At 41.9% G+C, this 16,053-nt stretch overlaps 1 protein-coding gene across 1 annotated transcript in view; it reads left to right on the top strand.

The window, feature by feature from the left end:
- The window catches only part of MFS3 (major facilitator superfamily transporter 3), a 66,765-nt gene extending 53,818 nt beyond the window's left edge, over nt 1-12,947 (top strand). The window contains exons 3-4 of the mRNA XM_065229347.1: nt 10,980-12,056; nt 12,123-12,947. Coding sequence (XP_065085419.1) covers nt 10,980-12,056; nt 12,123-12,335 — 1,290 coding nt within the window. The 3' untranslated portion in view covers nt 12,336-12,947. The remainder of the gene's footprint in view (nt 1-10,979; nt 12,057-12,122) is intronic.
- Nucleotides 12,948-16,053: the final 3,106 nt, after the last annotated feature.

The raw sequence follows: 16,053 nt of genomic DNA, 5'->3' as shown, positions 1-16,053 counted from the left end.
AAGTCGGTCGCGGCATGAAAGTGGACTGATTTTGATCCAGAGATGATAGATTTTAATTCTTCATACGTCAATCGATAGGATTTTTTTCTACGAATCTATTAAAATTAAGACTTTATCATTTTTCAAAGTTTCACTATTGAAAATTATAACTGATGTAAGAACTCAGCACTCACCAACTACCTACTCGGAGATCAAACATACAGCACCCGGTCGACTCAGGTGACAAGAGCAAGCTCCGGAACACCCAGGGTCGGCTAACTACCGGGTAATCAGACGGTTTCGCGATACAAAAACGAAGAACTTTCACTTTTCTTTAAATGCATTTATTGGCCACTTTCTGTATTATGTGCGTGTTGTTCTGTGTTCATAGTTTCGTGTAATATGTGTCGTGTAGCCTAATCGCGTTGTCCACTGTACCGGTACATACCGCTGCTGCCGTTGATGGTGAATCGTGTCGTGATGGCCGTGAATCGTGTCGTGATGACAGTGACTCCTGTCCTACTGTGCGGCCGGAACTCTCGCCAGATTGGCGAAGCGACCGGTTGAAAGGCCAGCGGGCGTTGCTGGACGGTGGGATGGCAGGCGTCGTCCTTCGTTGGCACGATCGGCCGACCGTGGCAAGGCCACCTTTGTCAAGCCGAGAAGGGAAAACTCCTTTACGATTATGGCCTACGTTTGGCCAGATAATATTGTTTGGCCCTTGACAATTGGGCTCGGAAACTGTTTCCAAGTTTACGAGCCGGCCGTGTGCTGACGATAACCTTTTTAAGGTCCAACATAAAAAAGAAGTCCTGAACGTTAGCTTGCCCTAGCGCACCTAGCTGCTGCTAAGGGGGGTCCTGGTTCACGGTCTAAAACACCAACCACTGCACTTAGCTAATTAAATTGCGGACGCCCGATTTTGGGCAATTGCCGTTCTTCTCCCCATTTTTTTTTTCATCCCGTCCTCCCAGTTTTCTATGGTTGTTTGTAGTTCTATTGTGGGCATAACGTAACGGCACAACATTTTCACAGCGGTACAGAACCCTATAACTTCTGTGGTATACTGCTGTTCTTGCACAAGAAACGTGAAGGTTCAGAATATATAACATAAATGACAAAAACCTATGAATTTGTGACCAAACGGTTACAAAATTGCACGGATGTGGAACTGTTGCTATGATAATTAAAATTATCACTTATTGCCTGCGAAAAGTGATTTCCCTAACACAGATTTCAAAGTTGATTTCAATACGGTCTCAACAAACGGTTCAATCACCGCGTGGTGAGTGGTGGTGTTCTCCAGTACACAACGAAAGGCTCCCCGCAAGCAGCGAGCAGCTGTCCACATGAGCATCTAAATAAGGAGGAAGAAGCCGCACCGCTATTGATCGGAATCAGAAGCTCTTCATGAGTTGCTGTAGGCCATCTATATCAAGCGCGTCATACTAAAGAGTATAAACAGAGATAACCCCGCTCAAATTCCTATTCCTACACAAAACACTAGCTGCTACCAACAATCAATACAAAACTAACGATTTTAAATTGGCTAACTACTTGACTAGCCTATTGGTCCCAAGCAAATCGATTAACATACCCCATTCTAGTATAAATTCCAGTACTATACTATGCTTGTTTTGATTAGCTATGAAAGTTTGACAGATAAAATGAGGGGCTCGTGGATTTTCCTATGTTTCGAGGGGTGCATAGATTAGCTTGGGACCAAAGATAGTACCAGAGCTGAGCCAAAAATTTGAGCTCGTTTCTTCGGGACCTTCTGGTCTTAGAGTTACCTCTATGCTCCTACTGCAGCTAACAAATAAGGTTAATTATGTAAGACCACGTAGTCCTACGTCGCCATTGCGTACAACCTCATAGGGCTGTCCCTTATAATCAATTCTGGCACCACTGCAAAAACTGTTTACATTCGATTGTTGTTGAGAAAAAAAAACGAGCAAAAAACCGTCGTACCATCCTGTCGGGAAAGAAAAACATTCTGGATCTGGATTGAAATCCGAAGAAAAGGAAATCCGAAACCGGTTAGGATCCACGAAAGCAGCAGCATCAGGAGGAACAGATGCTAAAAAAGATAAATGTCTCGCAAGAAAACCAAGACAAACGCAACGGAACAGTTTATCATTGTAAATCGTAGGTTCTCACCAGCAGCAACCCAATCACGGCCTCACCAATTAATTGCAAATTGCACCCATTGCTTGGTCCTTGTTCCCGGGGGGGCACGTGCCCATTCGTCTTCCTCCTGCAGCGGCAGGGCCTGTCTCACTCTGAAAGCCGGTGCACCGAACAGCAGTCGGTTGAAGTTTTGACAGCTCGGTCATCACGATGAAACACCCATAAACACCTTCCAGCACTCAAAAACACACATGAAACACAGTAAGCACAGACACAAGGTGGCAAAGTGACTTACCCCCTGGACGTAATGGTGTTTGTGGGTGTTTTAAGTGTGTTTTTGTGGGTGTTAACACAATGTGGCAGAGTGACTAACCCCTTGTCTGTGCGTCGTTCTACAATAAATAAAAAGCTTACATCGTCTGTATGACCAACTCAGCGGTATTCACTGCGGAGGATGATAGAAAAAGCAACTAACATTGAATGTAATAAAGTTTTGGTTTGCGTGTATAAAGTCTTCACGAAATGATGCATTCGGGGAAACAAAATTTGTTCAAAAACTTAGCCTCAATTTAGCGGCGCCGGTGGTGTAGTGATAAGCGTGATTACCTCTCACCCCAGCAGGCCTGGGTTCAATCCCAGTCGGCGCCGCCGGGATGTTCTGAGGCATAACATCTCTGATCACGCCTTCCTTCGGATGGGAAGTAAAGCCGTTGGTCCCCGGTTCATGAGTTGATGGGTCGATAGGTGGGGTCCAGGTGTGGGAGCTGCCTCCCTGGCGTCGGTAGCATTGGTGCTCAGCACGGAAAACAAGATCGGCGGAAAACAAATATATATATATATATAAATTACATTTTTTTTAACCTTCCGGCGACCACATTGCAGAATCTGCTCATGCGGTAAAATATTAAAAAACTCAGTGAACGGTGAACGGTGCAAACGGTGAAAAACACAGCAAATGTATTATTCAAATGATAATTTAACACGAAAACAAACAATTTCTGCGGTCAGATGCAAGTTAAATAAATAAACTTTGAAGTCATCTTTATTTACAAAATGTCGTTTGTCAATCAAAGTGTAATAAGTTGCCCTTTTTTCAAATTTACGCATAACAAGATAAACAGTTTATCGACGCCGGTGGTGTAGTGGTAAGCGTGACTGCTTTCTCACCCCAATTGGTCTGGGTTCAATCCCAGGGATTTTTCTGAGTCACGTCTTCCTTCGGAAGGGAAGTAAAGCCGTTGGTCCCGGCCCATGTGTATTTGAATGGGTGCGATATCCTACGCAGGTGTGGAAGCTGCCTTCCTGCACATTCGATTGCCGTAAATGGATGGCAATCGATGTCCGGCGGTGTTCGGCACTAGATTGCGGAACAGAGACCGACGTTAAATAAAAGAAAGAAGAAGATAAACAGTTTGTACCTCGCTTTACAATTAACGATAACAGTTCACTACTTCCCTTCATGTCGTTAATAATACCACGTCATTCGAATCATGCAGAAGAGAACGAATGAAACCGAAAGTCATATTTCTGATGAAAACGGGTCATTCAATTAACACGATGCTATTTCAATCTTGGATACTTGACTGAGCCCGTTCTCCTATTCCTCCACACTGCTACTAATCGCTTTGTGAGATGCAGCGTCCTCCTACATATATCAAGCTGAACATTGCATTCGGTCCTAAGTAACATTGATCGATTCTCTTCATCGACCTTCTCTGTCGTTAATAACTTGGGTATAGAATCGTTTATTGTCGTGTTTGTCATATTAGAAGCTAGATAATAACTTCTTTCATCGGTCTGTGCGCTGAAAATAGCTTGGAATATTTTAACATGGCCGTGATGGTGCAATGAGAATCTGTCAATGTTACTTAGAACCTAATGCACTGTTCAGCTTGAAATGCGAACGAAATTGAAACCAATTGAGATAATATGGGGAAAATTTGGCGCCCAGAAAAGAGAGCACCGCTCTCTGTACGGGAAATAATTGGGCCAAGAATTTATTTTCTTCAATTGGTTGGTGAAAGGCGGAATGTATTTTTTTTTCTAATGGATGTCATTTTGACACCCAGATAGCAACCATCTACCAATCCGAACGTTTCGATGTTTTTTTTTTATATTGGAGTTAATTGAAACGTGACCGCTCCCAGATTCGTTGAACAGTTTTTGGTTCTATGATGGCGAAATAAGCATGTTTGATGATTGTGCAGGCGTCGTTGTTCTAAGCAAACTGTAAGTGTTGACAGGGGACCACTCTGATATAGAAACACATTCGTTATCATCAACCTAAACGTTCGTTTGTAAATTGATACGGTTATGGCTAATTGGGCTATAAATCAATATCCGCGGGGGCGATTACGTGACAGAGCGATAGATAGCCGATTTTCCATGGTCTAGTTTACACTGGTTATCTGGAAATCAAATGTTTGTAGATATTATCCGGACGGTGTATCTATAAAGTAGTACCAAGCATGGAGTTAACAAGTCGTTGAATTGACGGTCTATTGAGTGTGTCATCTGGTACCCTCTACTCTACAAAAATGGTTTGAAATGGAAGATTTAAAAAAAAGTTTACTCTACCAATAGAAATGAATCTAGTTTAACGATCTCTCGATATGTTCAGCGACCGATTGGAGATGACGCATGAATATGCCAATGAATGTGATGAACTTGACCTTGTCGTTAAATAATCTGCTATTTTCAAGACTTCCGAACATTGATTTCTTATATATGGGATCCTGAAAAAGCTAGTAGCGTCACATCATGACTTGCAGCCTTGTTCTGATTATTGATTTCAAGTAACTGAGTTATTATCTGTTTGTACGTCTCTCAGGTAGATCACCTCTTCGTAGTGCGTTACGGTGTAAGATCTACCATCGAAGACTACTTCAAACTAGAGGATCAGGATTTTCAGTAATCAAAGGAAACATCTTAGTCCTTGTTACTTGTTATACCTCGTTGATAGGAACAATACTCGAGTTGATCCACCGAGGATAATCTTGAAAATTATTAGCACAGGCAAACAGACATAACACTAGCAAGTTGTTCATCGAACACGCATTTAACGGTAAATTTAAATGTTTCTTAGTTGGTAGTACCACCAACTGAGGCACACATAGTCAATTCCCTTGCGTTTGACGTTTACATATTACCGCCATCTGTTGGGCGTACCCAACAAACAATGAAAGCTGAACAACAGCTTATTTAGATAAAAATATACTTCTTCAACTAAAAACTGGGTTATTCAGCATTTGATCATTGTTTGTTGGGTACTGCCCGTTGCAATGTACTCAACAGATGCTAGTACCCAACTAACATTTTTAGCTTTTTAAGCCATCTTTTCCAGAATTGTGCTATAAAGTAGCTGAAAAAAGCAACAGATACAGCTACAAAAAGCTACAGATACAGCTACAAGCAGAAGCTAGCAAAATTGTTTTGGAGAGCGTTTACTCAACTTTTTCACAACCATTATTCAATTTGTCAGTCGCACTGAATAACAGCAACCAATAAGCGCTTATCCCAAGTAACCAGCAGTTCTGATAAAAGGCTATTTGATGCTTAAGTAGCTTGGATGAAGGCGATCTATAAAATTCTAAGCAGCCTCATTTTTAAGTTGTTATAAAAACTTGAAAGTTCCGGTACCATAATTGAAGAGCATTCTGCAAGAAGCTGCTTATCTGGCGGAACTTGAATGGCACTTTTAGAAAATAAGTTAAAAAGGAGTTTTGTCCTCTACACCAATTTTATATTTAGTTCGCACTTTTATGAAAGCTTATTCTAAACTCGACCTGAAAGTTATTTCTAAACCCAGAAACAAACAAAGAAAAATCGTCGCAGAAATTTAAAAAAAACCATTGGTAGTCAGTTATTCAAAAGTCAGTTATTCAAAAGTTGCTCGCGAGCTACTTTAAAAAGTTGAAACTTTCAAAACGAATTTTAGTTCTATGAAAAGCATGATACTGTTATAATTAAAAGTGAATTATTTTTGTATCAAATCAAACTTTTGTCATGAAAGTGTGGTAAAGTTGATATAACATGTGCCGTGAAAATATAGCAAAAATATTTTCAATTTAAATACAAGCATTTTCAACGTTACATTATTAATTTTCATTTCAAATTCTTATAAATATTAATTCAATCAATACTAAATTATTAGCCTTGTTCCGCCTAAGAATGTTTATTACTCGGGTCAGTTGGTGGACGGTCGATCGACCTTTTCGAAAACCAAACTGCTTCTCGAGTAAGATGTTGTTTTCTTCGGCAGATGTTAGAAGCCGGCTGTAAACTGCCCTTTCAGCTTGCATAACCCTGAGAGAGCGCTGATGGATCGGTAACTTGAAGGAGAGGAAAGATTCTTCCCAGATTTATGAATGGAGATGACTTTAGCTAACTTACAGCATGAAGGGAAGCAGCCAAATCGGAGGCACTGGTTGTAGAATCTGGAACTCAAGCGCTTGAGCTCCAGATTCAGGATGTTGTCGAAACCTGGGGCCTTCATGTGTTTGGAAGTTCTGATATAAGCCAACAGGTCGTCAGCTGTGATCTCGGATACCTCGGGAAAGTTAGGAACCTGGGGGAGATTGGTTACATTTTTAGCAACCTCAGCTTCGTGAGGGCTGGTGATGTATTGTGTCCGAGATTGTGAGAGCTGACGAAATGTTGACCTATCGCGGCAGCCTTCTCTTCAGGTGTTATCAGGTAAACCACTGAACCGTCGGGACAATTCAGTGGAACCAGCGGTCTCGGTTTTCTCATTTCTGAGTTCCACCATTTTGGCTTTGATAAGTTTGGTTAGACGGTTGGAATTGGTCTTCAAGATAGGCAGCCCAGTTATCTGGCACTGCGTACGTATGGCGTACGGAGTGTGATAAGGCTTTTAGTATTCTGATCAAGGTTGAGAGAATTACTCAACCGCCTCCTCGACGGTGCACAGAGATCTATCGATGTCATGAGTCATCTCCAGAAGGGCGCCGAAATCGATGGCTTCGTCGACGACTTGTTGGAACCGATCCCAGCTTACCAGATGGTAATTCTGACGGCTTCCCGATGAAATCGATTAACGGAGGAGCCCACCTCGGCCACCATCGGAAAGTGGTCCGAGCCTAACTCTTGGTGGGCTACCGGTTGGGAGATGTTCTCCATGTTGCTGACGAAGATGTCGATGATCGAGTGCACGCCGAACCGGCTCAACCGGGTGGGAGCGTCCGGGGCCAGGATTGTGTAATGGGCCTCTTGCAGGTAGTAATTTAGGATGGTACCGTTCTGATTCCACCTATGGTTGCCCCAAGCTTGATGTTTGGCATTCAGGTCGCCAGCGCCTTGTTATCTTGATAATATCCCTCCGCAGATCTGCCACAGATCCATCCCTGGCGTTGGCTTGTTTCTAGCAATAGGCCGCAATGATAATGATTGGGCCGACGGGTTTGGAGACTTCCACTCCAAATGCTTCGATCATGCCAACACCCCCAGAGCTTGTCCGATCCAGCTTCACGAGCCTGAATCCAGGAAGAACAACTTGGAGCTGGCCGAATTTGTTCTTGACGGTGTTGGCAATGTCGTACATCTTGAGGAAGATGATCATTAGTTCCGCTGCGGTGAACCACGAACCATCGTTGATTTCGGGCTGTGGTAGGGACGGTCCATCCTGACGCCATTTTAGCCCAGGGGCTGTGGGAAGATCCTGCGGCTGTGGAGCAGCAGTCGTATCTTGACCAGAGTTTGCAGAGGCTCCGGCAGTTTGAACTTGAGCGGTGGCGGCCGCCCCAGCAGTAGCAGTGGCACGAGCAACAACCAATCGTTGATTCAGTGGCAGCGGTGGCCGCACTGTAATCGGTCGTCGAGGTACCGGTTTCTCGTCGATGCTTTCTTCCGGATCTCGATGTACTCGGTGCGCTTCGGGCAGGCCTTGCTTGTGGCTTTGTGAGCAGCACCGCTCACCGGGATCGACTTCATCGAGTATGTCGCTGGCGTCGGTTTGATGTTGCTTAGTGCAGTGGCTTGCTATATGGCAATTCTTCGTTCCATGCCCGAACAGCAGGCAGTTGGGTTACTCCGCGGCTAACTGGCTTGTACCATCTTCTTCTTCTTCTTCGCATTTCAAGCTTATTGCATATCGCATATTAGCTTATTGCGTGCTCTCAACTTAGTGTTCTAGATCCACTTCCACAGTTATTAATTAAGAGCTTTCGATGCCTGTACCATTTTTGCATTGGTATAATTGTGTGGCAAGTCCAATCATACTTCTATGTCCAGGGAAGTCGAGAAATTTTCCAACCCGAAAAATTCCTAGACCGGACCGGGAATCGAACCCAGCCACCTCCAGCATGGTCTTGCTTCGTAGCTTACCTTTACCGACTGAGATAAGGGAGGCCACTGGCTTGTACCATAGAGGTAACTCTAAGACCAGAAGGTCCCGAAGAAACAACTTTTTGGCTCAGCTCTGGTACTATCTTCGGTCCCAAGCTAATCGAGGCACCCCTCGAAACATAGGAAAATCCACGAAGCCCTCATTTTATCTGTCAAACTTTCAGAGCAAATCAAAACAAACATACTGTAGTACTGGAATTTATACAAGAATGGGGTACGTTAATCGATTTCAAGTCAAGTAGTGAGCCAATTTTAAATCGTTAGTTTCGAATTGATTGTTGCTTGTACCACTCCTACTTCACCATGATGTTAAACAGGATGCGGATGCCTTCAGACTTGTTGGGTTCTTCTCAAGTTGAACCAGGTATAGCTTGTCACGGTACTTGATGGCCTTGTTGTGGCGGACCATCTTGTGATTTTGGACCAGCTTCAGTCCATTAGCCAAGAGGACGCTTGTGTCCATGTCGTATAGTCCTCGTAGGACCACCTTGAGCGGCTTAACAGCCTCGATGTCGTGGGAGAAGTACTCTACCTGTGCTTGGTCCAGCAAGGTCTGAACCGCCTTGTAATGGTTCAACGCAGGAACCATCAATTTGTACACTTCCGTATCTTTCCGTCTCCGGCTCTGCACCGTCCTTCAGAACGGAGAACCGATTGTTGTCAAGCAGTTGTCTTCAGGCCTAGACCGTTTCCCGGGATTGCCGGCACTCGCGCCACGGCACAATTTTTTAGCAGGGTCAGCGAGAGCGTCTCTATTCAACGCGAGAATACACGGAACAACGTAATCGAACGAACGAAGCGAGCGAGAGAAAAACGTCGACTGTACTACCATAGAGGTAACTCTAAGACTAGAAGGTCCCGAAGAAACGTGCTCAACTTTTTGGCTCAGCTCTGGTACTCTCTTCGGTCCCAAGCTAATCAATTCACCCCTCGAAACATAGGAAAAACCAATAACCCCTCATTTTATCTGTCAAACTTTCATAGCGAATCAAAACAAACATAGCGTAGTACTTAAATTTCGACTAGAATGGTGTGCGTTAATAGATTTGCTTGGGACCAATGGGCTAGTCAAGTATTGAGCCAATTTTAAATCGTTAGTTTCCAACCGGTGGTACTACTCAACAGTCTGGCAGCGAATGTTTTCAATTGACTCAGAGCATTTTCTTTTTATACGAAATTTACTCATATTTTTTAAAACCTGCAGTTACTCATTACCTGTGAGTTCCTGCAGGTTTTTTCCCAAATAGGAGTAAATTTCGTTTGGGAAGAAAATGTTTTGAGTCAATTGAATTCATTCGCTGAGTCGTTCTGATTGGCCGGTTACAACTTTGTCACAGACGTCATTTCGATCAAAAATCGAGTTAATCGATACAAACTATTGCTCATCTATAATTAAATGTGATACAAGAATACCCATCCAAATTTACTTTCATTTATTTAACTGCACAGTTTGAAATGATGGGTACGTGATTGTTACTTTGGCCATTGGGACGCCTAACATGATTGCTGCTCATTTTCGAAAGGCGGGGCATGGCTAGGTTAGGTACTCTTTACTGAAATCTGTGAAAGGGAACACCCATTCATTATGTCATTGAGAAAAATCGTCCAATGTAACATGTCCGATGTACAGCTTGACTAGTCAAAACGTCATATGTGTTTTTTTTTTTCCTATATTGTAGCATGAAATTCAAAGAAAAAAAATGTGATTTTATTGTTTATTATGTTGTCAGCGTTATTATTGACTACAGTAAAAATAGTATTGCAAAATGTATTATTTCTAAACAGTTAAAATAATAATCGATTTTCACAAAATGGCAGATATGTTACATTGGTCTATTTTAAAAGTGACGGGAGAAATGCCGTTTCCGTGCCAGATTTTTTTTTGAAAAAATTTAGAATTTTAGCAAAAATGCGAAATATTTCCCAGAACAACAATTACGCAAAATTTCATACAAATCAGAGACGGTCGATTCAAAAATATTTTTATTTTTTCGCTGTTTTGCGGAACTGCTTTATAACACTTTACTTTCCTGATGAAACTTGACGTCTGCAGTGGAATACCTGTATAAAGAAAGAGGGAAGGATTAGTAATTTTCATTTAATTCCCCTACCTTAATTGCTTATCCATGGCAGATGCGGGTATTTCGAAATACCCGTATCTGTCAAGGGTAAGCAATTATGGTAGTGGAATTATATCGAAATTACAATTCCTTCTCTCTAACTTTACTTCACTAGATTTATTTTGTCAAGGGTTGATTGTTTCAATAATCTTCCCCGACCTACTCTACCACGTCAGACGTTTCACCGCAGTTCCACGTGGTTCCACCTCGATAGGCCAAAAACCTAAAAAAACAATTTATGAGAAGATGGTCCAATGGCCTAACACCATTCAAACACGTTACTTTTTGTATTCAAACCAATTTTTAATAAGAATTACTCGCAAATTTTAAGCAACGAACAAAAGAATAACCGCCTTATAAAAATATGCATCCTCTCTCTACTTTCAGGACGGCCCATTCTCCTGGAGTGAACCACTTCAGGGCACCATCCTCAGTTGCTACTTCTGGGGTTACTTCGTGTCGCAGATTCCCGGCGCCCGGATTGCCGAAAGCTTCTCCGCCAAATGGGTTATGTTCTTCTCGGTGTTCATCAACGTGATTTGCACCCTGCTGACTCCTATCGCTGCCAAACTGCACTACGGAGCCATGATTGCCATGCGTATCGGTGAAGGTATCGGAGGAGGTGTGACTTTCCCGGCCATGCACGTCATGTTGGCCTCGTGGGCTCCACCGAACGAACGATCGGTAATGTCGGCCATTGTGTACGCTGGAACTGCGCTGGGTACGGTTATTTCCATGTTGATGGCTGGTGTGCTCGCAGGAAGCTTAGGTTGGGAGTCTGTGTTCTACGTGATGGGTGGTCTGAGCTGCTTGTGGTTGGTTCTGTGGGTCTTCCTGGTGCAGGATACCCCCAACAAGCAGGCATTGATTAGTGCTGAAGAGCGATCATTCATCACCTCATCGCTGGGAACCGAAGGAGGATCTGCCCATAGCGGACCCAAACCGGCTGTTCCATGGAAGAGGGTCTTCACCTCGGCTCCATTCTACGGCATTCTGATCGCCCACGTATGCAACAACTGGGGTTGGTACATGTTACTGATCGAATTGCCGTTCTACATGAAGCAAGTTCTACAGTTCAACATCAAGGAAAATGCCGTCGTCACTGCTATTCCATTCTTGACCATGTGGTTCTTCAGTATGGCTCTAAGCAAGACCTTGGATGCTCTGCGAGCTCGTAAGAAGATCAACACTACCATTGCTAGAAAGATTGCTACCTTGATCGCATCGGTTATTCCCATGTGCTGCCTGTTGGCTCTGTGCTACATTGGATGCAACCGTGCCGCGGCTGTTGCTTTGATGACTCTCGGTATCACCTCGATCGGTGGTATGTTCTGCGGTTTCCTGTCCAACCATATTGATATTGCACCCAACTATGCCGGTACTCTGATGGCCATCACTAACACTGCTGCTACCCTGCCTGGTATTACTGTACCCATCTTTGTCGGTCAGATCACCCACGGAAACGTAAGTATTCGAAACCTCAATATCGCATCAACCAGCGTAATCTAACCAAATAATCAATTTCCACAGCAAACGATTGGAGCCTGGCGTGTCATCTTCTTCGTGACTATCGCACTTTATATCCTCGAAATCTTCGGCTACACTTTCTTGGGATCTGGTGAGGAGCAACCGTGGAACAAAGGCGACAAGCCCAACAACGGTGCGATCGATAATGGCGATGCCGAAGCAACTCCACTGAATGCGAAGGAACCGAAACCAACCTACACGAACCAGGAGGAGTGAACGAGGGCTCTCCTGCAAGAACAGTGAAACCAGTGAAGCTCACGGGAAGATAGTGCACATTCACCCATGTGACAAACAATTGAAAACGGGGGTTTCAACGTCTCCTGTCAGTCAAAAAGCGACAAAACGATATCAAAGCTCTTGTTTCTTACTTGAGATTTTATTTTTTTTTTTATATTTTTGCTATTACTGCGACAAATCTTCAAATTAGGATTACTTACTTTCGCAACTATAGGTACTTTTACGTAGAGATACTTAATATAAAAGAAGAGACAGTCAATTTTACTTTAATTGGATAAACAAAGATAGAAATCCAGGTTTATAAAAATACGGAATTGTTTTGTTTTGAGATTTTAAACACAACAAATAGAGGAAATCCATACCGCCGATCGATTCAAAAGATGCCATATGCGAAGAACAAAAGTTTAACTTAACTACACACATATAACACTGACCACTACCTACCTATACAATTCTGACGGACTTATACTTAGGCTCAAAAGCCAAACCTCTCTGGTACTTTAGGAACCAAGCAATTAAAAGTTACTTAAAGAGACTTTCTGCGAAGGAAATTGCAAGCATTTAGCTAAATCAATGAAGCAAACCATGAAACTATAAAACAAAACAATGTAGGTATATCACTAGACACAACTATGAGAAAATGCTTTAATGGAGGAAAAGGATATTTAAATGTTAGAGTAACATTAAAAAAATAAAAATAAACTTATATATGGCATGCAAAACACAAGTAGCAACGGCTCGGGAACTGAACTAGAATGGCATAAAAAACAATTGCATTAGGTTATCGTGGGAAAGAGAATGAAGCGTACAACTAGAAACAAGTCCCATCTCGAAATCCCTTATAAGAAAATCAAAGTGTTAAACTGCTTATGTGTAAGAAATAAACGCAAACAAAACTGTTTAAAACAAAATGGAGTAAATAAAGCGTAATTCAAACGTATGAATATATAGGTACATTTATCAACCATGATTCGTCAATAAAGGAAAACCTGAGTTGAAATGTGCGTCACTCTGACCAAAGATCCGAAAACATATCATCAAAATATAGGATATCTTAGAGATTATAAGCACATTTTCAACAAGCCTCCAGTTTGAAATTGGCTCACTACTTGACTACACGCTAACCTGAAAGTATTCATTAAATGAGTATCTTGTACTCATTTTTTGAAATTATTCAAAACTGTCAAAAAATGGGTATTTTCAAAAATCCAAAAGCGGGTGCTTTTTCTCCATTTTTGAAAATATCTCCTGCAATTAAAATGGATAAAAATATGCATTCAATAAATGTTAAAACAGCTATTTTGACGTTCACACATTCGTGAATTTTGCGTTCGTTGATCCGTAAAAAATCGATTCGAATTAACAGATTCGTTCCAGCAGGTGTTGATTGAGGTAAACAAGTTAATTTGAAAATAATTGTGCGGCTGGGAGTTAAATTATTCTTTTTTACTTTCAGGGAAAGCAGGATTCCTGGTCACGATCTGGTACCGACTTTTACGAGTAAGGATAAAAAGTGCAACTAGGAAGAACATTAAACCATTCTAAAAACATGTACCTTTCAGGTTAGTGAAGATCTTCGAAAAAGTACATGAAGTACACATGCGGAAGGGCCGAACCTGCTCGAAGAGCAGCATCCCTCCCACCAGGGATCTGAACTGAATACTGGCGTTGACGGCACCATCGAAAAATCTTCTATGCTAGCAAATAATTTCAGTTTTTCATAGGAATTTTCAGTGAAGTGAAAGGATACTACGATGGCCACCATGTTTCACGCACAGTCTGACGTTTTCTTATGGATTTTACCAGACGGACACTATGCCTCGATTGGTCAACGATTATGATAAGTGCTTACGTGCAATAAAGTGTAATAATTATTATTGTTTTGATTTCATTGTTTAAGGATTTCAATTGGTTTGATCACAGACTCCTCCCCCCATGAAGCAAAAACCAAATCAATAAAATGGGTACTTTTTACTCATGTACAGAAAAAGATAGACGGATAAAAAATACCCCTTTTTTTGGCGTATTCATCAAATACTCATTAATGAGTAAAGACGGTTTTACTCATTTCATGAGTTAAGCCACTTTTCTTCAAAATGGGTAAAATTTTACTCATTAATGGGTACTTTAGAGTTAGCGTGTAGCCTATTGGTCCCAAGCAAATCGATTAATGTACCCCATTCTAGGCGAAATTCAAGTACTACACTATGTTTGTTTTGATTCGCTATGAAAGTTTGACCGATAAAATGAGGGGTTAGTGGATTTTCCTATGTTTCGAGGGGTGCATCGATTAGCTTTTGACCAAAGCTAGTACCAGAGCTTAGCCAAAAAGTTGAGCACGTTTCTTCGGGACCTTCTGGTCTTAGAGTTACATCTATGGTATTACCAACCGGTGGAAACTAACGATTTTAAATTGGCTCACTATTTGACTAGCCTATTGGTCCAAAGCAAATCGATTAACGTACACTTAGTTTTTTTTTATTCTCGATCAAGAGTTAAGTTTAAGTTTCATGTCGGTTTGTCAGTGCTATTGGTCCCAAGTACATCTATAAGCGTACCCCATTCTAGCCAAAATTTTAGTACTACACTATGTTTTTAATCTATGTACACACTTAGTTTTTTCTACCGAGCTTGGCTGTGCAAATCTCGGCAAAAAAGTTTCACTGAGATCTCAGCAAACATTTCATTTGTTTGCTGAGATTCAGCAATCAAATGTCACACGCACGCACACTAACGGAAGTCTATCGCCGTGTAATTTTTTTTATTATTTTCCTCGGGCTAACCTCAAAATGCAAGTATTTCGATCTGTCAAAATGAGTTTGACAGCGGTTTGTTATGTTTTTTTTTTTTTTTTTTTTTTTATTATAGTCACTTTAACACTCTTGGGTCATTCGTGACTTGTCCGGGGGTGAGATTTGAACTCGTGACTTTGGCGTGAGAGGTATGGGTGTTAACCACTACGCCGGGGTCGCCCCCGGTTTGTTATGTATTTTCCTCGAATTTTCACTACCACAGTTTCACACAGTGCACCAATACAACCAGTCGTGAAAATCTCTATTGACGAGTGCACGGATCGAGAAAATCTCTATTGACGAGTTCACTCACTCGACAAAAAGTGACACAACAGCGGGGCCCTGTTTACTAAAAATGAACACATATGTGTTCATTTTTAGTAAACAGGGCCCCGCTGTTGTGTCACTTTTTGTCGAGTGAGTGAACTCAAATTCATCCGTGCACTCGTCAATAGACCCATAGAGGTAACTCTAAGACCACTGGGTCCCGAAGAAAATCATTATTATTTTTGGCTCACTCAGTACCAGAACAACGGTCCCAAGCAGTCCCAAGCTATTTCACTCACCCCTGCATGTTCTGCATGAATCCACACACCCCTGATGTTATCTGTCAAACTTTCATAGCGAATCAAAACAAACATAGTGTAGTAATAGAATTTCAACTAGAATAGGGTACGTTAATCGTTTGCTTAGGACGAATAGGCTACTAAAGTGGTGAGTCAATTTAAAATCGTTAGTTTCGTATTGATTGTTGATAGACCTGTGCACCGGTGAACTTTAGTTCATCTACTGAAATTTTTTTGACACAACAGTGGGGCCCTGTTTACTAAAAATGAACACATGAATAATGCTCGCGTAAAATTTGAAAAGGGCCTATCAACTTTTGTAAGCAACTTGCTAGGTTC

Source organism: Ochlerotatus camptorhynchus, unplaced genomic scaffold, assembly GCF_037179485.1.
Source record: "Ochlerotatus camptorhynchus isolate MF236.1 unplaced genomic scaffold, CSIRO-AGI_Acam_v1.1 ptg000024l, whole genome shotgun sequence".
Taxonomy (NCBI): Eukaryota; Metazoa; Arthropoda; class Insecta; order Diptera; family Culicidae; genus Ochlerotatus; species Ochlerotatus camptorhynchus.
Note: the sequence above shows the minus strand (reverse complement) of the source record. Positions and strands in the feature narration are given on the sequence as shown.